At 44.1% G+C, this 25011-nt stretch overlaps 1 protein-coding gene across 3 annotated transcripts in view; it reads left to right on the top strand.

The window, feature by feature from the left end:
• The window catches only part of LOC140393814 (plexin-A2-like), a 582987-nt gene extending 565509 nt beyond the window's left edge, over positions 1–17478 (top strand). For all 3 annotated transcript variants that reach the window (XM_072480284.1, XM_072480285.1, XM_072480282.1), the window contains 3 exons: positions 1647–1859; positions 4123–4273; positions 12091–17478. In XM_072480284.1, the coding sequence (XP_072336385.1) occupies positions 1647–1859; positions 4123–4273; positions 12091–12186 (460 nt within the window). In that variant the 3' untranslated portion in view covers positions 12187–17478. The remainder of the gene's footprint in view (positions 1–1646; positions 1860–4122; positions 4274–12090) is intronic.
• The last annotated feature ends 7533 nt before the right edge of the window (positions 17479–25011 follow it).

Below are 25011 nucleotides of genomic sequence, written 5' to 3'. Positions count from 1 at the left end.
TGGTATTTCAACACAGCCACCATATTATCATATTCCTTCCATGTTGGGTATTAATTGCCTAGCAGCAGCCGGGCAATCCCAGCCAATCCAAAATATAGTTTGGAAACAAGGGAAGACAGACTATGGCGATGGATTTCCGACACACGCAAGTTGTGACTTGCTTTGGTGATACATTCCTTGGGACACTGCGGGAGCCTGTGAGACGCCAGTGACAGGTGTCCCTTCCTGCGTCTGCTGCTGCGTGACTGAAGATAGACTATAGGAATTCAACAGCCAGAAGTACTTGCACTATTGCATTCAATGCAGGATACGCTTTAATGTCCTAACTAGCACAGTGGCACCGTGGTTACCACTGCTGCCTCACAGCTCCAGGGACCCGGGTTCAATTCCAGCCTCGGGTGACTGTATGTGTGGAGTTTGCACTTTCTCCCCGTGTCTGCGTGGGTTTCCTCCCACAGTCCAAAGATGCGCAGGTTAGGTAGATTGGCCATGTTGAATTGCCCCTTGGTGTCCAAAAGGTTAGGTGGGGTTACTGGGTTTTGGGGATAGGGTGGAAGGGTGGGCTTGGATGGGGTGCTCTTTCTAAGGGCCGATGCAGACTCGATGAGCCAAATGGCCGCCTTCCGCACTGTAAATTCCATGATTCTATGATAACACAAAAGATGCTTTGGATGCTGTATTAAGCTTAAATATGTGTCAAAGTAAGATTCCAACTGAGCAGCTGTTGTATGTTAGTAGGCAAGCTGCCTGTGCAAAAGGAGGTTGTGTGAAACCAGCGTAATGATGCGAGTTAAACATGAGTTTACCAAAGCTGGAGGCAGTTTCCCAATGCACTCGCATTTTTTGCCAGTTTCCACCTTTACCCACATACAAACTCACTGCTTTTTTCCCTTGTTATTTGCAGCTGCTCTTCCATTTATCGTGACCCTGCCCTAGAGGGTTCCATCCCAAAATCCCGGCAACACTTCATTCCACTTATCCTCTTTCCTCCAGTTTGTGTTTCATTCACCAATTTTCCCAATGTTAGAATCAGCCAATAAATGCAAGTGGGGTGTTGATGTACAGATTATTTGTTTGTTAAATGTTGACATGAGAAGAGTCTTGTTATGTGGTTGAAACTAAATGTGGAATTTTGTAATTAAACAATTGAGCTCATTTAAATTTGAAGCCTGTTGTTGGTAATTCACCCCCTCCCCGGTCCCCCCTGTCCCTCTCACTGTGTCCCCAGTTGTCGATCTGGCAGAGAGAAATGTTAACTGAAGCCTACTCTCACCGAGATCATGTTCTGGCCCCAGCAGTGGGAGATTATCTTCCCAGAGCCACCCACCCGCCTCCAACCCAACAAATAGTTTTCTGCCTTTGCTGCTTATCCCTAATTCCCATATGCTGCTCTATTCCTTTATCTCATCCCCTCACCCCAGTGCTGTGCACCACTCCAGTTATAAACTCAGTTTTGTCCAAATGCGGTACTTATCGTTAACTTGTGCAACATTATGAAAGGTCAGCCAGCATTAAAAACATATGATCGGAATTCAGCTACTGTGTTTGAATGTTGTCAGCTGACACAGTGACACGTGACCCAGTTTCAATGATGTGATTATCCTGCGATTGCACTCAAACCCAAGTGTTCCTTTTCTCTTTTGCAGTTTACCATTACGATTTTGGGTCAATGTGATTAAGAATCCGCAATTTGTCTTTGACATTCACAAGAGCAGTATTACAGACGCATGCCTATCCGTGGTGGCACAGACATTCATGGACTCCTGCTCAACATCTGAGCACCGACTCGGCAAGGACTCTCCATCGAACAAATTGTTATATGCCAAGGATATCCCCAACTATAAGAGCTGGGTTGAGAGGTTAGTATATACTGGCATCGACCCTGGGTCAGTATTGATCAGGCTTCATTTATGAATAGAGAGCATGGCATGAGATATAACTGATAACATGTGAATTGAGTGCTGCTTAATGGAACATGTTCGTTAGCTAGGTGCCATTAACAGATTGAAACTGACGTGCTTTGTTCACTGCAGCAGGAAATGGAGCACTGCCATTAAACCCCATTGCTGCAAGCTTTCCACTAGAGCAAATGGTTTTGACTGATCCTATTGAAGTTCCATTATATTTATTAGAACAGTTTCAGAACTCTCTGTGATGAACCACTAATTCAATTTTTTTTAAACAAAGTGCTTTGACAGTCCCTGGGAGTTTGCAGTAACCAGGTTTAACTGTTTAAATTAAGTTGACTTTAGGTCAACATGTGCTGCAAAACTATCATTTTGCTCATCACATTGTGGTGTAGTGTCTTGAGGCCCCGATGCATTTGCACGCCAATATTGCTGTCATTTAATAGAATGGGAAATCAAACATTTTTAATGTGAATGCCCCATTCAGTAATTGCGTGAAACTGCAAACTTCTTTATTTTAACCTTATTACAGCATTGTGCTCCATTGTAATCGCTTCTGATTTCAGTCCAACTTTACAGCATTCAATCTCTGGGAAATGTAAAAGTAAAATACTGCGGATGCTAGCAATTGGAAATAAAAATAGAAAGTGCTGGGAAATGAAAAATAGAAAGTGCTGAGAATAGGCAGCAGATCAGACAGCATCTGTGGAGAGAGAAAAACAGAATTAGCGTTTTAAGTCGGCGGTGTCTCATTCTTCTGCTATTTCCAGAACTTTCTGTTTTTATTAACGTTTAAATGTATACGAATTCAAGCATAAAATGAGTCCGGCTTATTTATTTCCGTGACTCAACAGTTGGATATTGTTACGAAAGAGAAAATGCTGGAAAATCTCAGCAGGTCTGGCAGCATCTGTAGGGAGAGAAAAGAGCTAACGTTTCGAGTCCAGATAACCCTTTGTCAAAGCTAACAGACAGAGAAAGTGGAAATATTTATACTGTGGAGTGAGAATGAAAGATGAGAAGTGGGATATTGTTGCTCTCTTCATTTCTGGTGGACTAATAACTTTCTAGAAAAGGACACATTTGACAAAGTTTCATTTTTAGTTCCTTGGGGTCCACGTGAATGACTAAGCAGGTTGAGGTCAATTGCCACAGAATTACCATTTCGGTAGATTTGGGCTGGTTAATGTTTGCTTTTGTCAATGTTTCCGTCACTGTAAATTCACATTCCTTTGTTCCTAAATGGCGAGGATATACACGGGAATGCTGCAAACCGCTTCCTTCCTGAGTGGGAAAGTGCATGTAGGTGGGCTTCTTGCTTCAAGAATGAATTGCTTCCTCGTTTGTCTTGGTTTGCCCTAAATGTGTCTCGCGCGTTCATCACGCGCATTAGCTTCGTAAACTGTGGGTCGCCTGTGATCAATTAATCCACATTTCAAAGTGAGTAAGGAACGTGAAAGATTCAGAAATGGGGATTAATTAATGAATGAAAGTAGCTCTGTATTCCCCATTCAAATAACTGGAAGGCAGAGCTCTGAAATCTGCTGACAGTGTGATTTCACTCGTACAGTGCAGGGCATTCCAGATGTCTGGGGGCAGTTTTCATTGTTGTCATTAATCACAGTTGCAGTCTGCGACTGCACAATATTTTTTTCCCCATTTGCATGCAAATGTGGCCGCAGGCAGTCCCTGCCTGATTTCTCTTACACTATTCGTCAGTGTGCATGCCGTAAAATATAATTCTAATGGGGTTTATGTCAATGGCCTGTTTGCCCGCAGTTGATTTTTTGATTCTGGGCTGTCGGTAGTCCAGGTATTATCTGTGTGTGATCACATTTGTATATAATAAAACCTTTCCAGTGCAGCAATAGATCTCTTATTGGCTTTGGGTAGGAGACCAACATTTCACTGTCAGTACAGGTACTTCCAAGTTTTTTTTTTTACAGTGTGTCCTACAAATGGGAATGAACTTGATGCTGCTAATCGCATGGTAGAATTTGGCTTCAAATTCCATTATCGGCATGTAATTAGTAGATATTGACTTGTCTGTCCCTGCATCAAAGTAAAGTTGATTTTCACCCAATTCTTTTGGCCATTTACCTGCTGTCCTTCCATGCGGAGAATGTACATTGGGAGCCAGGTAATTAATTCTGGATGTTATTGCTTATATTGTGCAAATAGGCTGCTGGTGAAACACATATCTTTTGTTTTAAAGGTACTACGCTGATATTGCTAAAATGTCTGCAATTAGTGACCAGGATATGAACGCTTACCTGGCGGAACAGTCCCGTTTGCATGTGAATGAATTTAACATGCTGAGTGCATTGAACGAAATCTACTCTTACGTTATTAAATACAGTGAAGAGGTTAGTGCACACAATACTGCTACTGTACTCTGGCCACACTACTGGCGTGAGGAGGTCTGGCCTCGTGTAAGTTTAATGGTTCCTCCAATTGTCAATGTACATTGATGCCATTAATTGTATCATCGACCCTGTCATTTTCCCCGCCAACGCTCATCCTAAATACTGAACTTTCTGAGTTTTGAATGCTTTTGCAGACTTTACCACAGAAGCATCTTTGCTTTTTAAAGTACACTTTGGGTGGAATTTTCCAGCCAAAATCCATTGACCCGATGGCAAATCTTCTCCACTGCCAAGGTGGGGGGACTGGAAAATCCTGGGCGCAATTCTCCCATCGGGAGTCGAAGTGCCAACACAGGAGTGAAAACCGGAGTGTTTCACTCCGGCGTCGGAGCCCGCTCCCAGCCCCATATTCTCCCGCCCCCGCGGGGCTAGGAGTGGTGTCGCGTCATTTACGCGCACCAGGCCTTGGCGCCGCGTAAAAGTGGCACCGCATAAATGACGCGACAGTGCCACGTAAATGACATCACCCGCGCAGGCGCGGTTGCCGCCCTCCCCGAGGCCGCCCTGCAAGAAGATGTCGGATGAATCTTGCGGGGCATCAGAGGAAAGGAGGTCCTCCTTCAGAGAGGCCGGCCTGCCGATCGGTGGGCACAGATCGCGGGCCAGACCCCATTTGAGGCCACCCCCGGTGCAGGAATCCCCCCCCCCAGCATTCCCACGCTGTTCCCTCCGGCAGCGAGCAGGTGTGGACGCCGCCGGCGGGAACCCGTCGTATTGGGCAGGCCATCCGGGCAAGCGAGCAGCGATTCTCCCAGCGGCCAGCCATGATTCTCACCGCGCCGGTTTGGGGGGTGTGGGAGAATCGCGTGCGGGTGTCGAGGTGGCATGGCGGGACACGCACGGCGCCCCAGCGATTCTCCCACCTGGCGTGGAGGGGGGAGAATTCCGCCCCCTGCCTTTAGTCAATTTTTTTATGTATGGAATTGTTTCATTCCTGATTAACAATTGAAAATCTGATCCATTCCATGGAAATGTCAAAATAGTTGACTTTTTCTCCACTTAAAAGGCTGCATTATAACATTGCAGCTAATTTTCAAGTCAATTTTCCCAACTTTCCAAAATATCATATGTTATGGGCGATTCTCCGATATCGAGGCCAAGTGTTCGCGCCGTCGTGAACGCTGTCGTGTTTCATGACGGCGCAAACAGGGCCTGGACACGACCTATTCTGGCCCCCACAGGGGGCCAGCACGGCGCTGGAGCGGTTCATGCCACTCCAGCGGCACCGCGCCAACCTGCGCATGCGCAGTTGGGGCAGCCCAATCCTGTGCATGCGTAGTTGGGCCGCACCATCCTGGGCATGCGCGGAGAACGCCTTACGTAAGCCGGCCCCTCACCAACACGGAGCCGGTGTTAAGAGGCCGCACACGGAAGGAGGTAGGCCCGGGGTGGGGTGGGGGGAGAGAGAGAGAGAGAGGCCGGCCTGCCGATCGGTGTGCCCCGATCGCGCGCCAGACCCCATCGGAGGCCATCCCAGTGAAGGAGCCCCCCTACTCTTTTTCTCCCTCCCCCCCCCCCCCCCCCCAAACAGGCCGCTCCCCCAGCGTTCCCGCAGAATTCCCGCCGGCAGCGACCAGGGGTGGATGGCGCCGGCGGGAACCTGTCGTGTCGTAGCGGCCGCTCGGCCCATCTGGGCCGGAGAACCGCCACTCGCCGGTTCTCCGAGCGGCCCGGTGCGAATCGCGCGCCGCCTGTTTCCGACGTGGGGGTGGGGGGGGAGAATAGCGCCCGTCATCTTTACTTACACTCAAAGCACCTTCGGACCAAGTTGGAAAGTGTCTGACGTTACACTGAAGCTGGGTTGAACTTTAGCAGTCATTAATTACCATGATTGGAGAGCACGTTATCAAATGCATTTGATAAAGCAGGGATTTTCCTTAAAGTTGATGTGGTTTACTGCTGCAAATCATTTAAATACAAGGATCTTCTCAATTGGGGCGCGGGATTAGAGTATCTTGCCCCTGAATCATTTCTTAAGTCATTCTCATGAAGCTTCCTTGGGCCTTAAATTTGCACTGGTTAAGAAGCCAGCAGAAAGATAAAATCATTTCTCTGCCCAAATAAATTATAGTTCTTGCGGTACTTCATTAGAAGTGTTAATGAACATCATTTAATATGCTATCCACTAACTAAAACTGTAATTTCACCGCAAACAGGTAGCAATGTAGAAAATTCTCATTATTACAAATTACCACCAATCTCAACATTTTATGCTCGTTATCTGGAGCGTTGGCTTTGCAATGACAATTCTTTAGTTGCATATTAAGCATTTGAGTATAATTTGCTCCAAATAGAGCAAAATTATATTTTACTTCATCTGAAGCCTGCTGCACAGGAATCTGATGGGATAACATTCATTTGGAATGTGTTCAGACCATCATTGTCTCGGTGAGTATATTATTCTGGGCAAAGTATTCTGTCTTGCTTAGGAAGGTGGTCTTCTAATTAAGGCTCTGGGAACACTTCTCCCCCCAACCTATGCTTACTCTGTGCTTCTAAGCCTACAATACATCAAGCTCTTTCCTCTCAAGCAATTTCTCTTCTCCTCGAGAGCCTGTTTTTAACCATTTACTTCGACATTTGGTTTAGGTATCCACCATGAGATCCAACCTTATCAGAAATTCATGTGCTGGAGATATGTGCTTGGCAGCGATAACAGGCTAAATTACTATTCAGCTATTTTGCTGGTTGGGACAGCTGGTTTTCAAACAGTCGTGCCAGATTGGCTTCAGCAGTCACATGATGTGGACTTTTACACTCGTTGAAGAGACCGGAGAGGTCACTCTCAATCTTGCTTTTTGACTTGAACAGTTTTTCATTGAAGAGCCTCATCAGCTTCCCTTCGATAACCAGGTTTCTCTGGCCTTGGTGATAACAGGCCTGTCTTGTATTTTTCAGGCAGCAAGCTGTTGTGGAAGCTTTATTCATAAGATGTTTAAAATATTCAATGCATTTCTTGAGATGTTATAATTTTGCTAGACAGAAATTTCTTATACCTATCTGTTCCTCTTAATATATTGAAAACTTCAATCAAATCACCCCTTAACCTTAGAAATTCTGGAAATATAAACCTAGTTTGTTAAATATCTCTTGCACGGCCAGTACATCCTTCTAAGGTGATCGCCCTGCTCAGAACTGCTCAGAATACACGAGGTGCGGCCTGACCAGGGCTTTGTGTAGTTGAAGCATGATTTCTACCCCCTTATATTCTATAAACAAAGGCCAGCATTCCATTAGCCTTTTTGATTATTTCCTGTTCTTGTCCGTGACATTTTATTGATCAATGTACCTGGATCTCTAGTTCTGAGAGTGATCATTTTCCACACCAGAGATTCTGAAATGTCCTCTCCTTTTCTTCATTCTTCCATTCCTGACCCTTGCCCTTCTCAGTGACAGGGATTCCCTTAGTCCTCTCACTTTTTGTTTCCAGATTCACGTGATCAAATGTTATTCGTACAATGTGATGCCCACAGTGAAGCACATCTTTTGCTTCCCTCTGCCTAGTGTTCATCCTGCTACCATAGCAAAGCACCACACATTCATCCCCTCTCTTTCCCCAATATTGGCCAGGACCCCACATGCTCCCTACATGTTAGATGTTAATTTGGGGACCTAACTTTAGGGATGACCTGAAGCCTGTGGAGTGAATACAGAGAAAATTTACTTGGATAAAATCAGCAATCTGGAATTTGTATTTTTCAGGAGAGACTAGAGTACAGAGAAAGTTAAGACGAGATCTGATGGAGGTATTCAAAATAATGAGAGGTAATGAAGGGAAAAGCAAAGTCAGTATGTAAAGGGTATAAACTTATCATCAAAAGAACAGCGAGAAATGTTCTCACCCAGAGACTGTTAAGGTGTTAAATGCCCGCTCAAGAATGCAGAAGCAAAGTCCATGGTGGTTTAGATGGGAAATGGATAAGCGTTTGAAACATTTCAAAAGAAAGCAAAGCATGAGGATGGGATAAGTGACTGGATCATGTCAGTGTCTGGTCTTCAGAGCCAACATCTCCAGCACTTGAGATATAGACACCTTTTCAGGTGAACGTCAACACCTTGGGACTTGTCAGGTTTCTTTTGTCATTTCAGGATAAGGTATATTTTGAGTACTTTGTTTCTAATTTGCAATTTCTATCATTTGTCCTTTTAATCGGAAATGAAGGCATATGGAGCAGTTTGTGTAAATGTGATTAGGTACATTCGCTTGAGGACTTCCGGTGACGGCGGGCAGGAGGCGGCCGCACAATGGAGGGCTCCCGTTCGGGAACAGCATTTTCGGGGCTTTAAGCCCGGTCCCAGGGTCCAGGGAGGCAGCAAAAGCAGGGAGAAGGCACAGAGGCGGCAGAGTGAAGGCACAGTGAAGAAAAATGTCGAGGGTGAGCAAAAGAACGTCCGTAAGGAAAACAGCTGAAGGTCCGTCAGGGAGTGGAAAGGTCACCGCGGGGCCACCAAGGAAAATGGAGGCTGGAGCACCAGGGGAGGCCGCATTGCTTACGGCTGAAGAAATAACTAAGGTGATGGCTGCGGAATTTGAAAGGCAGTTTACAAAATACATGGAGACAATGAGGAAGGAGATGTGAGAGGTTTTGAGTGTGTTGGTGGAGGAGGCGATTTCCCCGGTGACGAAGGCGGTGGCGAGCACAGTGGCGGAGGTGCGAGAGCAAGGGGAGGAGCTGAAGGAAGTGGAGGAGACGATATTGCAGCACGGTGATCAACTTGCCTCGATGGGGAAGGAGATGCGGAAGGTGATGGACATTAACAAGGATCTGCGAGAAAAAATGGAAGACCTGGAAAACAGATCCAGGTGACAGAATTTGAGGATTGTGGGGCTGCCCGAAGGAGTTGAAGGACCGAGGCCGACTGAGTATTTTGCCGCGATGCTGGCGAAACTATTGGGGGAGGGGGACGATCCCTCCCGATATGAACTGGATCGGGCTCATCGGTCGTGGAGGCCTGTACCAAAGGCGAGTGAGCTGCCAAGGGTAGTGACTCTGTGCTTCCGTAGGTACAGTGTGAAGGAGAAGGTCCTGAGCTGGGCCAAGCAGAAGCGGGTGGTGCAATGGGCTGGAGCTGGTATACGTGTATACCAGGACTTTACGGTGGAGCTGGCAAGGAGGCGGGCTGCCTTCAACCGGGTGAAGAGGGCACTGTACATTAGCAAGGTGCAGTGCGGCATTGTATATCCAGCGAAGCTGAGGGTGACTTACAAGCTCAGGACTTTTATTTTGGAGCAGTGGAGGAGTTTGCGAAGGCAGAAGGACTGTGGCAGAACTGAGAAATTGAGAAATGGCCATGTGCCGATGTAACCTCATGACTGTATTTTATTCTTTTTTGTTTCACTGAGTGCGGGTGTATGGGCTGAAGGAGCCAATGTTGTATATATTTGGACAAGGGAAGTGATGGGACTTTCACTCGAAATGAGGGCTCTTTGGGGTGTAGGTGGATATGCGGGGTTTGTGTGCTAAAAGGGGATTTCTGAGCTTTCCCGGGGCCGGGCAAGGGGGAAAGGGACCCGGGCGGGGGTCTCCACGCTGGCCGGTTTAAGCCGGCCAGTGAACTGGAGTGAGGTGGGGGAGGGGCTGTGGCCATCGGAGCCTGGCAGAACAGGGTCCGAGTGGCCTAGTTGGAGTGGAAAGTTGGGGGGAAGGAACCGAGGTTGGGAGGAGGAGTTTTACAAGAGGCAGTGGACGGGAGGAGCTGGAGACTGTGTGTGTGGGGAGGAGGGGGGGGGGTGGGGGGGTACAACTCTTGGGTATCATGTACGGTACTCTTTCAGAGGTTGGAAGGCGTTGAGTGTAGGGGGAGGGAGGGGGAGTGGACTCTATAGGTCACTGGTGACCATGGGCGGTCCCAGACTCCTTTTTCTTTTTCTCCTTTGTTTTTTTGTTGCCACCGTGGGAGGGTTTTATTGGATGCATATATTGACAGGTGGGCCGTTGTTTGGGGTGGTGGGAGAATGGGATTGTTGGTATTGTTAAGGGGATTGATTTTGTATTTGTTACCTTTTACTGTTTGTGGGTGGGGTGTAAATTTTGAAGGAAAATGTGAAAATGGAGAGTAAAAACATTTATTTTTTTAAAAAAGGTACATTCGCTGGAATTTAGGGTAGATGCTAACCTAGATTGGTTGGGTTGAACAAGCTGTTTATGTTGTCACTTATGTGTATTTCTATAAATTGGAACAATATTGTCACAAATTGAGAAATGTTGAGGAATGGAATTTAATGGACCTGCCAGAATGCAGGAACCTCCTTGAAGGATAATGAAAAGTTCCTGAAGTTGCTCTGAACTTCCATTGTTTTGCTTTTCCTCACTTACCTGGCTTCCCAGCTAAACTCATATCAAAGCTCCAAAACCTAGGACTGCAACTGGATCCTGGGTTTTCTGACCAACAGACCACAATCAGTAAGAATGAACAACAACACCTCCTCCACAATAGTCCTCAACACCGGGGCCCCCAAGGCTGCGTACTTAGCCCCCTACTCTACTCCCTGTACACACACGACTGCGTGGCAAAACTTGGTGCCAACTCCATCTACAAGTTTGCTGACGATACGACCATAGTGGGTCGGATCTCGAATAACGACGTGTCAGAATACAGGCGGGAGATAGAGAACCTAGTGGAGTGGTGTAGCGACAACAATCTCTCCCTCAATGCCAGCAAAACTAAAGAGCTGGTCATTGACTTCAGGAAGCAAAGTACTGTACACACCCCTGTCAGCATCATCGGGGCCGAGGTGGAGATGGTTAGCAGTTTCAAATTCCTAGGGGTTCACATGTCCAAAAATCTGTCCTGGTCCACCCACGTCGACGCCACCACCAAGAAAGCACAACAGTGCCTATACGTCCTCAGGAAACTAAGGAAATTCAGCATGTCCACATTAACCCTTACCAACCTTTACAGATGCACCATAGAAAGCATCCTGTCTGGCTGCATCACAGCCTGGTATGGCAACTGCTCGGCCCAGGACCGCAAGAAACTTCAGAGAGTCGTGAACACCGCCCAGTCCATCACACCAACCTGCCTCCCATCCATTGACTCCATCTACACCTCCCACTGCCTGGGGAAAGTGGGCAGCATAATCAAAGATCCCTCCCACCCGGCTTACTCTTCCAACTTCTTCCATCGGGCAGGAGATACAGAAGTCTGAGAAGACGCACAAACAGACTCAAAAACAGCTTCTTCCCCACTGTCACCAGACTCCTAAATGACCCTCTTATGGACTGACCTCATTAACACTACACCCTGTATGCTTCATCCGATGCCAGTGCTTATGTAGTTACATTGTATATGTTGTGTTGCCCTAATGCGTATTTTCTTTTATTCCCTTTTTTTCCCATGTATTTAATGATCTGTTGAGCTGCTCGCAGAAAAATACTTTTCACTGTACCTCAGTATGCGTGACAATAAACAAATCCAATCCAATCCAATCATGGTTCTTGAAACATCTGCCTCGGGCAACAGCACCGGACTGCATGATTGATCCATCAGCATATCTGAGTCACCATTCCCTCATGCACAGTGCCAGCTGCCAACCCAAGAGAAGAAGCACCAAATTCTCCTGGCATTAAACCATAGCCACTCAGCTTTGGAGAGAAATGTTAAACCCAATATGCACTCGAATCATGTTTGCAGTCTCTGCAATGCTGATTTGAGCTGAACTGTCAATTTCTAGGTTTACCACTGATGAAGTATCTTTTGATTAAATGCTGTTTTGACTGTATTGTAGTCTCACTTTTCTCTTTCCTTTTTATTAGATAACTGCTGCTTTGGAGCAAGATGAACAAGCGCGGAGGCAACGGCTGGCATATAAAGTAGAGCAACTGATTGTCGCCATGTCACTGGAGAGTTGAGAGCTATATTTTCAGGACCTTGTGGCTGAACATTGAACTCATTGGAGAAAGAGAAGCCGTCAGAGGGGGAGAGCAAAGCATGGATCATGTGGTTAAATGCTATGTCCAAAGTTGCACAATATCAAGTGGCTGGCATGGCCATTTTTTGTTTGAAAGGTGTCGGATACCTCTTTGTTTTGTTTTTCTGTGAGTACGGCTGTGTTTCAGTGCACTACCTTTAGTCGACTAGCAACCAGGGCTGCGATAACCTGGAGTACAATGGTTTATGTTTACAAAGGACGACCTTTGGGAGCTACAGCTATATTCGTGGTGAGGTTACTGCTAATTTGAACAGGACCTTATGCGAATGAGCATTACAGGCAACTTATGTGGCCACGAGCAAGAGAGGATATGCGAAGTCAGCACCATACCGCAGAATTCTACCTTGCCCGCCCCCACCCACCAGAAGGAGTCAATTTCAACCAGAGCAGCATCACGCACAGTTGAATGACCAAAGCCCCGTCCAGCAAGATGGGATTGGTTCGAGGCCAGCGCACCCCAGGAAGAGCAGCAGACTTCACAAATTGAAACGTATTCTTTGGGCTCCAGAATTTTGCCTTTCTGAAATCCGTGCCATCCCTGTATCATAATGTATTAAAGGGCATTCGTGAACTTTACATCGAGACAGAAACCATGAATGCACATCTTTGTGTGTGTGTGTGTGTGGTGGTGGTGGTGGGGGGGGGGGGGGGAACAAACAATCATCCCAATGGGTTTGTCATTTTTTAAGAACACATTTTCCTTTTATTTTTTACAAATCCAAATTCCGTCAGTGCTGCTATTTAGTCAAACTACTTCATCTTGTAAAAGCAGTCGGTAAGGGTCAATGTAAGGTTTATACAGGGCTTTCTCCTTTATTCTAACTTCCTGAATGTAACATTGTGGCTCATTGAAGACTCAAAGAAATTGTACAGGAAAATCTGTCACCTTCGCACGTTGTTCAATAATCCTGTAAATCACAATCATGTCATTTTCGTGATCCCGACCACAGTGCTTAATTTCACTGTTACAAGGCATTACATGTTTAATGGGTTTTTCTACCAAACTGTGGTGTGAAATAAAGAAAAGGAATTTGGAGAAATTTCTCACCTCAGCGGGGGATTCACTTTTTTTTTTTTTGTCCTTTCATCAAATCACAAGGAAGGAGCTAACGGAGGTATTGGTCAAACCCCAGTTCTAGAGGCAATATCCTCCATCTAAAGTTGGTCGGTTGTCGAAATCTGCATCAGTAAAAAGTGAATCAGGTGGAAAAAGGTGAACGTGAAACAGCTGACAATCTATGTGAGCAGCTGTGTAGCCTTCAGTGAGAGTGTCATACCACAAAACATTGCCATCTCTTGCTCCCGCTTGATCATTTAAAGCCTGCTTGAAAGATAACAATGCTGTTTGCCGAGTATCAGTGTTGTTGTCTTGGTTTCTACGTGTGCACGTTGGTGGATTTGTGGCACTATTGATGATATTTGGAAGTCGTCGCACGAAATATGCTTTGAGTTTGTAGAGTTGCCACAAGTCATCTGAGGAGAATTAAAGTAGTTCTCCAAAGGGAATACAATGAACCTTTTTAGTTCTTTTCCTATTGTCTTCTTTCCATCTCGCCTTGCTCACTTACTGCCTTTATCTCCCTATTTAGTTGGAAAAGTAGACAAACATGTCTGTACTTAAGTCCATTCAGTCTGAGCATCACTTATTGGTCAGCCTAGCAGGAAGTTCCAGCTAGGAAGCAAAGTGGGCTTGTACCTCAGATGTGAGATGCTTTGCTTTCCGCTTAGATGTGAGTGAGTACAGTGGAAACGTACCCAGCCAGATGTTCTGGCACAGGCTATTTATTATTCAGAGGGAAGGCCTGGACTTTCAACACATGGTGCGAAGCAAGCATCATGAATGCTTTGCTACCAAAGACTTTATTTTAAAAACATTTCATTCTCTATCTGCAAAATGGATACTGTCTCTTGACATCAAATATCTACAGCAGTTTGCCGAAAAATTCTCCCCAACCAGTCGTCTTTTCAATTTCGCATTGAATAAACCAAAGGTTTTAAAAGTGCATGTCCTAGTGCCACAAAGTGTATAGATGTTGTAAATATTGATCATACCTCAGTGTGGGATCAAAAACCCACAACTGCTTTTTATTGCTGTTGTGCTTGTTTCTCTCGTAATTCGATTCTTATACAAAGAAGTGGATAGTGTTATTTGCACATTTGTGAGAAGATGTTAATGGTGTTTTGATACGGTTCAACCTGATGTTTCGAAAGCGTGGATCAGTAACAAAAACAAAAAAAATTGAGCGTCAATGTCTTGAGGATTGACGGCACTTGATCCCATATAACATGCAACAATTTCATTTGGAAAATTGTTCTTTTCATTTGTTTGTCATGTTATTAGTCATAACCCAACATAATGCAGCTCTTAGTGGGGGGGGGGGGGGTTGTAAATGAGGCTGAGGAGTCATTAAGCAGACATGTAGATGCTATTCCTTTATGTGCCATTCAGCACTGCAGGGTGCGGTTCATGTTATGAGGACAATATCTTCATGCAAAGAATAAAGGACACTACCTTCACTGAATAGTTTGTCTTTCAGCAGTGGAACCAGGGAGGTGTCGAGCCTTTTTTTTTGTTTACACAGTATGTGTGTAATTTAAATGTGCAGCCCTTTAAAGTCTTTTGGGCAGCCATGCTCGAAATGTTGAGAGGGTGTGCAGCCTGAGTGGGGAATTTTGGGTTGGTGAACAATCAGATGGCTTACAGGGACCCCCCGCTTTTCCCGGCCACCGCAGTCACTTCAAGATCAGCCAATTTTGGATACAAGTTTGCTAATTTCACACTTAAATTCCCATTGCCATCTTGAGTCTGATGCAAAAACAAATCCGCAATGAAGATATCACTGACTTCGCTGCGGCGTGCCCAGTCAGCTATATCTGCCTCTCCGAACACCTCAACCATTCAACCTTAGCTCCATCCTTGCTACTTTTTATTCTATTACACGATGAAACAAAAATAAAGGGAAGTTTGATGATGGACATTTGAATGAATATCACAGGCAAGATTTTAACTCTCTCTCTATATATATATATATATATATAATATATATATTCACTTGCGGCACAGTTAAAATTGGGCTGCACAAAGTCTATCTTACACTTATTAGCTGGCAGAATAAATCATGGTGCTTCTGGTGCTACCATCTACCTTTGGAGGGGAATAACAACAGTTCTAACTATTTTTGAGCACAAAGTAAGAAACCAACTGGCCACTCCTGAAAGTATTAATAGGAAATCCTGTTCCACTTCTGCTAAAACTTGAACATGTTCCGAACTGAGTACAGTAGCATAATTGTCCCACAGCTGCAGAACCAGTGACTCTCGCACCATATTGTCTCAGTTCCTTTCTTTTGTAACACATTTTTCTGCATTTACTACTTCAGTGTTAATGGCGTTGCTCAATGCTGACAGGCAGACCCTTGGTGTTGGTAGTCTTGTGATTTTTGGGTAGTCTGTTGATTGTGGGGTCATCCAACTCTGAACCACCGTCCAACTTTCCAGCAATGATCCACCAGACAGTGACCAAGAATGGAGGGTTAATCCATAGAAACTGATACCGAGCATAATAACACAACATCATCCTGCCAATGCCTAGCTGATTCGGGAGCATGGACCTGTCTGGGGTGTTCTATTCAGTAACACACCTGCGAGTGCATCTACCAAGTAAGGCACTGGCAAAACTTGTGTTGAAATATGTAACGAAATAAAATGTACAATGGAATCCATACCCGTGCAGTTGATTGGGTGGATTAAAGAGGTGAATAGAATCAGATCTGCAAGTAACAGGACAGCTAAATCATTGCTTGGTTAGAAATTTGGAGCTTGATAACAATCTGTGAATGTCAAGACCTTGTCACAAATTTGAATGTATCACATTAGCATGTTGAGTAGGTGCACTCAACTGTACACTGGTTTCTGGTTAAATTCTGAAATGTTTAATCATAGCCCTCATTTAAGCAATAATCGAGAAGCCTGGATACAGTAGCTTGCAATTAAGGGCAATCAGTCAGGCTGCTTCTCAGTTACCACCTACTGAGCTACCATTCATCCATGATTACTATTCAATAATACCTTAAACGCATTTGTTCTAGAATCCTTCATCACAAATTGGTTATTGACATTTCTGTAACTTCAGACAATATTTTAAATTCTTTAGGATGCACAGCGAAGAAAATTCACTCAAGTACATGATATCCCAAGTTTGTTGGTTCAGTGTGTCAGAAATTGATGTGAAATTGACATTCCGATAATTTGAAACAGGACACTGCAATGTTAACATAAATACAGAGCAAGTAAATATAACGTATCTCCATCTTGCAGATATTCAGACATTGTTAGATAACCCAGAACACACAGTATTGAAGAGGTTTCTAAAAAGTAACGTAAAGAAAAACGTAAAACAAATTCTTGCAGGACAATTCCAGACAGCACTTTTCAAAAGATTGACAAAGTTTTTTTTTAAAAAAAAGACAGTATAGTGATAAAAGTGAGTAATTAACGGGCAGCATGGTGGCACAGTGGTTAGCATTGCTGCCTCATGGCGCCGAGGTCCCAGGTTTGATCCCGGCTCTGTGCATGTGAAGTTTGCACATTCTCCCTGTGTTTGCGTGGGTTTCGCCCCCACAACCCAAAGATGTGCAGGTTAGGTGGATTGGCCACACTAAATTGTCCCTTAATTGGAAAAAATTAATTGGGTACACAAAATTTATAAAAACAAAACAAAAGTGAGTGATTAAATGCAGGTTTACACAAGGAAAATGGATGCAAAGCATACCATTTTGTATCCGTGTGTTTCCTTATTAGTGCAGCTAAGACAACTTCAGACAAGCTTTATTATTAAGAGAGAACATAGAGCTGTACAAAGCTGGCATCAATAGATTTTAACTGGTTTCATCAATGATTTATCTTCTGAGTTATCTCCAGCATCTGTGTATTCAGAGTATCCCTCACCTTTAATGTCTGACCTCCATTTCTGACCCTTTGCCTATCTCACAATGAAACACTGGAGTTCTGTGTTACACAAAGGAGAGAGTTCATTGTCTTGTCAGCTCAAAACGAAAAGAGAGATATGTGAGAGAAAAAAACAGTCAACTATTTAAAATTGGTCCTGTTTGTTATATTGTGTACCTATTGTAAATACGAATCACTCCTATTTTGCAAGCCAGAATCACTTTGTACTGTTGTTGTAGATAAATAAAGGTAACTTGATAAAACATTACCGAATATATTATTTGGGGGTTTTTCAAAGTGTGGGTCGTGACCTGCGGGTGTGTGTCTGAAGGGTCACGGCGTTCCCGGAAAGATAGGGTGGTTCTTGCTGCACCCATCAGCCGCGAACGCAAAGTTTCCCAATGGCAACATCCAGATGCCTACAGGGAAAATATCAATTTGGTCCTCTAGAGGGAGCAATTATTTGACGGAGGAAAGGGATGAGCAACGCGAATTATTATCTGGCAGAAAAGGTAACAGTGTGATGGAGGTTTCTAAGTGTCTCCTTGTAGTCACAATAATGGGAGAGTTTGAAGCCCCCAAGAATTTTTGAAACTGATTGCAGCTCAACATCGTGGCATCTGAGCTATGTCGCCAATGAAACTAATAATAGTATGGGGGCATTTTAAAATGTCGCTCCAGTGAACCTCGCAGTTTCCCCCTCCCCCACCACCACCACCCCTTTCCCGACGGCGGCTCCACTTCAAAAACCATGTCCCGCCCTCTCCTTCATCTTGGCCAAAGCTGTGACCCAAGAGTTCGCCCAGTGCTTCCGTCCCCTGGCCATGGACCCCATGTGCTCTTCCCTGACTCAGAACGATTGTCTGGTGAATGGCATCAAGGGGATCATACTTAATCTCTGAGAGACCATCCTGCAGCAGAATGAGACTTTCGTGAATCAGAAGGAGACTATCAGAGAGCTCAACGCCAAGCTCAGAAGATGTGAGAGTCAGATTGTCAGAGCACAAACCCAGGTTCAGGGAGTAGTAAGAATACTCTGGGAGATCTCTCTTTAGCTCAAGTAGAAACATTAAATCAACCTGGACAAACTTTATAATCACTCAAAAACACACCTGGAGAATTTAGAGGTAAATATATGTTGAAACAAAACTTGTAAATTTCGTCAATCTAGATTAGAATTAAAAATAAATGTGGAGACGACCCAATCAGGCATTGGGGCAATGCGATTGGATATGATTTGAGATTCCCCTGATCAAATAGATATGACTTTTTTTAAAAAAATGAATCCCTGCAAAATGTTTATCCAAGTTACAGACAGTGAAAATTCGAGTTGCTTACATGAAGTGACAGTTCTTATTCCTTTTTGACACCTCTTTTGTTGGCATAAGTAATATCAGAAATAGCTGGTTTTCAGATGACAAGCTCTCTCAAACTGTCTTGGCCATTTCTGTTAGTGTGGGTCAGCGCAATGCTCGCGATGCAGCTTGTACTCATTCAGTAACAAGTTTCTTACACCTGTGGTGTGTATGCGTGTGCACAGGTCCAGAATAGGGAGCTTGTCAGTTGTCTGTGGAGCAATTTTAGTGTTGTCAGCATTCATCAATATTGATTAACTTGTTTCTAATATTGTACTTTGAAGTTGAATAAACGTGCATTGAGTAATTGAATTGCATTTAAACCAATTTTAAATCAAGATTTTAATATCTATCTTCAGTTTTATGGCTGTTTATTTACAGGAACCACATGTCTCTCGCCCGGTAATATCTCCTCTTTGTTCTCCTCTCCTCAGACATCTTCCTTTGCTTATTTTTTTTCCTCGAGGCAGTGTCCCACGATGAATGCAGGTTCACAATTATTGGTGGCCCTCCAGTATCTCTCATGAGTAACTAATCTTCATGTGTAAACCTGGACTGTGAAATTGGAAGGCCATCACAGCCATGTCTGATTCTATCCTCACTCAGCATGAAACACATTCAATGCACCAGGGACTACTGGATAGTGATTAAGAACAGGAAAACTAGATGATTTCCTTCCCTTGCAAGAAAACTTACCCAAACACTCTCTTGACTCACGCTAGACTGGCCAAGCGAAAGTGGCATGGATCACGAAGGTCAGCCGGCGCGGGTCCCGAAGATCGGCCGGTTGGCTAAAGTGGGTCCCAGGGAAAAAACGGTTTGAAAAACGCTATTATTTCCTTCTCTGTTTGATATTCTGTTGACCTGAAGGTGACTGACTTATTCTGGAGTATAGGTGTACATTTTGCAGCTAGCACAATAACCACATATGTGCTTCCACATTGGCAACCAATAAAGACCACTCAATAATGCACAATGCATCTGTTTAGCATCTCAATTTGAAATTTCTTTATTATACCCTACATAGCCTGCAAAATATGAGCTTTTAAATTTGTACCATTTTTACAAAAAAGTTTTCGAATTCCTCGCCATTGAAAGATTCCCTGTTTTATTTTAACAGTTCCTAAGTTCATTTCATAGTCTGACATTTTGGGCGACTATTAGCAGTCAGAGTGACCTGACATGTACTACCACAAAGCACTGCCCTTGGAAAGTTAGAATAATAAGAATAGTGAAGTTGCAATGTATCTATACAACAAACTGACAGACTTTAGAAATCACAGATTGGACATTTTTGGGATGTGATATTTTTCAAATAGGACCTTTCATAAGTGTGACCAGTTGTGATTTTTTTTTAAACATGGTGAATCCACCTTCAATAAATGGTGCCTTCTTAAAATCTTGATTATCGTTTCTCATATACAAAAAGCTATATTTTACCATAAATCAACACCTTGGACTATATTTTGCAGTGAGTTTCATTGACTTGTTTTTTTTATAAATGTGGTGGAGCATCTTTTAATTGTCACATAAAACAAAATGGCCAACTTTGATAGTAAGCAACAGAGAAGGATGAATGAATTACTCAAACTATTCACATCTCCTTTCAGGTAATTGGAACAAAACCTGATTCAGATGCCATTAGTTTATTGTTTGTTGCTTTATTACCCACCAAAAGTGATGTTGTATTTGATCAGGCCGATATTTACGACTTCACTTTCTACTTCAATTCTGTCCAGACAAATCTGGAGGCAGTGGGAACAAAGTTCTGGTTTCAAGACCCACTCCAGCTCTTGAGCACAAAAATCAAGGCTATTGAAGGTGTGCCGCACTCTTGGGAGTGTCTTTCAGATGCGACGTCAAACCAAAGCCGCCTTGGCGGATGTAAAAAGCAGTGTTTCAGAAAAGAGCAGGAGACGTATCCTCATTGTATTTCATTGGCTGTGAGGTGTCTGCTAGCCATGAAAGGCGCTATATTAATACAATCAGTCCTTTCCATGTCCTGGCTAATAATCCTACGATCAAGATCACAAAAACATATTATCTGGTCATTATCTCACTGCTTTTGGAGGAGTTTACTGTGCACATATTGTCTGCAGTTTACAAATTCCTACATTGACTAGACTTCAAAAGCACTTTGACTGTAAAGTGGGGAATCTAACAGTAATGAGAAACGCGATATAAATGCAAGTCTTTATTTTAACACTCCTCCAATATTAAAGTATTTCATTTAATGGGTGTTTTGAAGCAGAAATACAAAAGGAGGACAGAGGTAGATGAACAAAAGCAAGTATAATAAAGTGGGACAGGCAAAAGACTTGCAAACATAGTTGCCATAGTTGCAAAAGATTCAATCAGATTATCAGGACGTGGATTTGTGAGATATATATGCGACACCCCCTCCCATCTACAAACCCCTGTAATTTGGTCATCACAGATCAAACATTTCAGTCCTATCTGCATTTATATTTCTGATTGATCAATTATTCCTGTTTGAACTCGTGAATCGATACTAAATTGGAACATTAAGATTTTTTTTTTTTTTAATTTAAATAAATTTAGAGTGCCCAATTCATTTTTTCCAATTAAGGGGCAATTTAGCATAGCCAATCCACCTACCCTGCACATCTTTGGGTTGTGGGGGTGAAACCCACACAAACACGGGGAGAATGTACAAACTCCACACGGACAGTGACCCGGGGCCGGGATCGAACCTGCGACCTCGGCGCCGTGAGGTAGCCGTGCTAACTACTGTGCCAACGTGCTGCCCTTTGGAACATTAAGATAATTGTGGGTTGAAACTTCATAAGTCTCTATGATTTTCTTCTGTAGCCCACAATGACAATAATTTAAGACAACTCCAGATTAAAGGATTAAATCGATAGTCAGGAAATTGTTATATGCGTCTAATTGTTAATCTGTTTAATCCCAGTAGTTCGTGCCCTGAGAAACACCGAGGTGTGTTTCTCTGCTCTGTTCAGGTTTAATATAAGTGTTTTTGACTAATGAGAAATGTACGAACGTTTTACAAAAACGAAAAGCATTTTCATACTTTCAAATTGTGTAAACAATTTAAGATAATCTTATAATAATCTTTATTGTCACAAGTGGGCTTACATTAACACTGCAATGAAGTTACTGTGAAAAGCCCCTAGTCTTCACATTCTGGCGCCTGTTTGGGTACACAGACGGAGAATTCAGAATGTCCAATTCACCTAACAGCACGTCCTTCGGGACTTATGGGAGGAAACTGGCGCACCCAGAGGAAATGCACGCAGACATGGGGAAAACATGCAGGCTCTGCACAGACAGTGACCCAAGCCAGTGATCGAACCTGGGACCACATGGATCAGTGCTGGGGCCACAATTATTTACAATATATGTTAATGACTTGGACGAGGGAAGTGAATGTACTTTTGCCAAGTTTGCGGATGACACAAAATTAGGTAGGAAGACAAGTGGTAAGGATGACACAAAAGAGTCTGCAGAGAGATTATAGGCTGGTTGAGTGAATGGGCAAAAACTTGGCAGATGGAAGATAACAAGAAAAACGTGAAGTTATGCAATTTGGTAGGAAGAATAAATGGGCTCGATATTACTTAAATGGAGAAAGACTGCAGAAAGCTGCAACACCGAGGGATTGGGGGCCGGACCCATGCATAAATTATGAAAAGCTAGCATATGGGTTCAGCAGGTAATAGGGAAGGCAAGTGGAATGTTGGTCTTTATTTCAAAAGGGAATGAAGTATAAGAATAGAGAATTCTTGCTGAAACTATACAAGACATTAGTTAGACTTTATCTAGAATACTATGAACAGCTATCCACCCTTATCTAAGAAAAAATATACTGGCATTGGAGGCAGTCCAGAGAAGGTTCACTGCGTTGATCCTGAGTGTGGAGGGATTTGCTTATGAGGCGAGCTTGAGTAAGCTGGGCCTGTACTCATTGGAGTTTAGAAGAATGAGAAGCAACCTTACTGAGCCATATAGGATTCTCAGGGGGATTGACAGGGTAGATGCTGAGAGGTTGTTTACTCTGGTGGGTGAGTCTAGAACCAGAGGGCATAATCTCAGAGTAAGGGGTCTCCCATTTAAGACCGAGATGAGGAGGAGCTTTTTCTCTGCAAGGGTAGTGAATCTGTTGAATTCTTTGCCGCAGAGAACTGTAGAAGTTGGGTTGTTAAGTATGTTCAAGGCTGAGACGGAGAGATTTTTAATGGAAGAGCGAATCGAGAGTTATGGGATAAGGCTGAAAATGGAGTTGAGGATTATCATGGTCGCATTGAATGGCGGAGCAGATGTAATAGGCTGAATGGCCCACTTCTGCTCCTCCATCTAATGGTTTTAGAGATTTTAATTTATACAGAATTTGCGCTTTATGGCTGCAGTGTAGATGCTCCATACCCATCCCGAAACCCTCCACTGAACAAATCCTCGATAGCACTGCTGCCTCACAGCACCAGAGAACCAGGTTCAATTCCGACCTTGGGTGACTGTGTGGAGTTTCCACTTTCTGTTTCTGTGTGGGTTTCCTCCGGGTGCTCCATTTTCCTCCCACAGTCCAAAGATGTGCATGTTAGGTGGATTGGCCATGCTAAATTGCCCCTTCGTGACCAAAAAGGTTAGGTGGGGTTACAGGGATAGGTTCAGGGTATGGGCTAGGGAAAGATACACTTTCTAGGCGTCAGTGCAGAGTCGATGGGCCGAATGGCCTCCTTCTCCACTGTGGAGATTCTATGGATGTTGCAGGAACCAGACTGGAGCATGATCCACATTCTTGGATACCACCCCCCCAATTCAAATTTAGAAAAATTACTATCCTACTTCAGATGATAGGGCAAGTATTGAGTAACACTCAAAATGAAATGAAATGAAAATCGCATATTGTCACAAGTAGGCTTCAAATGAAGTTACTGTGAAAAGCCCCTTGTCGCCACATTCCGGCGCCTGTTCGGGGAGGCTGTTACGGGAATTGAACCGTGCTGCTGGCCTGCCTTGGTCTGCTTTCAAAGCCAGCGATTTAGCCCTGTGCTAAACACAGGCTTCTCTCACTTTCTATCCCGCACACTGCACCAACAACAAAGGAATTAATGGACATCACCCTTCTGGAGTAGAAGCTATGACTGGTGCCAAACAATGAGGGGGGAGGGGGGGGGGAGAATATCTCTTGTCGTGGGCTCCAGGGGTAGGTGGATTGTGGAGTTGAAGTCCAATCAGATCAGCCATAACTTCTTGAATGGTGGAGCAGACACAAGGGCCGAATGGCCGACTCCTTTTCCTAATTTATATGTCTGTATGCTTTTTTTGTGAACAGCACAGAAATACAGATCAGGACTTCACCAAGCTGGCCAGTGCTCTCGGCTGCATTGCAACTGTTTATTACTGTGACTAACTGGAGCTCGGGTCCAGCATTAGTAACTTGGTCTATATTTCCTCCCATTTTAGAGTTGCAGACTGTCCTATGTCCAGTGATCCAGGAGGAAGATGATGTATATGTCTCTATCTTGTTCAGCAGCTAGTTTTTCCTGTACCAGTTGCTAGCCCTTCGCCAGAGGTTATGGCTTATGGGGTACTGCTCTGTATCACGCGTGGATGATCATGAGACCTTCCTGCTCTTACTACCTGCCATAACGTTATATTGGAAGATGTACAGGTTGATAATCAATCTGCGTGGCCACATTGTGAACACATTTTCCAATGGCCATTAAGTCCTGGGGTGGGAGTTGAACGTGGAACTTCTGGCTAGGTGGTAGGAATACTCCCCACTGTACCAAAAGACATCCCACCCTGTACTCATACTGCCTCGCAATCATACCACATGGATAGTCACACCCACAATAGGCCCTTATTGGCAGAAAGTAACCAGGGTCAGTCTGCCCCTGCAGCAACATGAACAACAGCTCCTAAGACGGGTCCCTCAAGGGCCTCGGCTGAACTGAGAGCAAGGAGCCCGCCCCCTGACACAGAACCACACTGCACATTCATTAACTCAGGCCTTGCACATTTAAAACCAAAGAATCTGGTAAAAGTGATTGATCTTTAATTTTATGCTTTGTTGCTCTTTTTTTGGACAGGGATGCAGTCTCTATTTCCCTTCAATCGCTCAACATTTATTTCGAAAGTATTTTGGAAAGTTACATAAAATCCTCCTCAGTTCAGATCTGAGCTGTCACAAATGATTCAGTTAAAACCTTCAGAAGGTGGCTGCGTTCTGTCACATTGCCTGCCTGTAGGTGATACCTTTCCCATGTGGGTAAATCGAGCAGAAATGCATCTCTCATGGATGATGTACTTGCTGCTTTCAAGGTGCTGAGGGACAAAATCTAGGACACTGCAGCAGCAGTCTTCAGTGAGCTTGGCGGCAGTTTGTCAACAGCATTAAGTCAAGGATTCCGCTCCTGTGCTAGAGCACTGTACCATGCTGCCATAGGGCTGTGGACCCG

This window comes from Scyliorhinus torazame, chromosome 17 (assembly GCF_047496885.1).
Source record: "Scyliorhinus torazame isolate Kashiwa2021f chromosome 17, sScyTor2.1, whole genome shotgun sequence".
In the NCBI taxonomy this organism is placed as follows: Eukaryota; Metazoa; Chordata; class Chondrichthyes; order Carcharhiniformes; family Scyliorhinidae; genus Scyliorhinus; species Scyliorhinus torazame.
The sequence above is the reverse complement of the archived record's forward strand: the minus strand, read 5'-3'. Positions and strand labels throughout refer to the sequence as shown.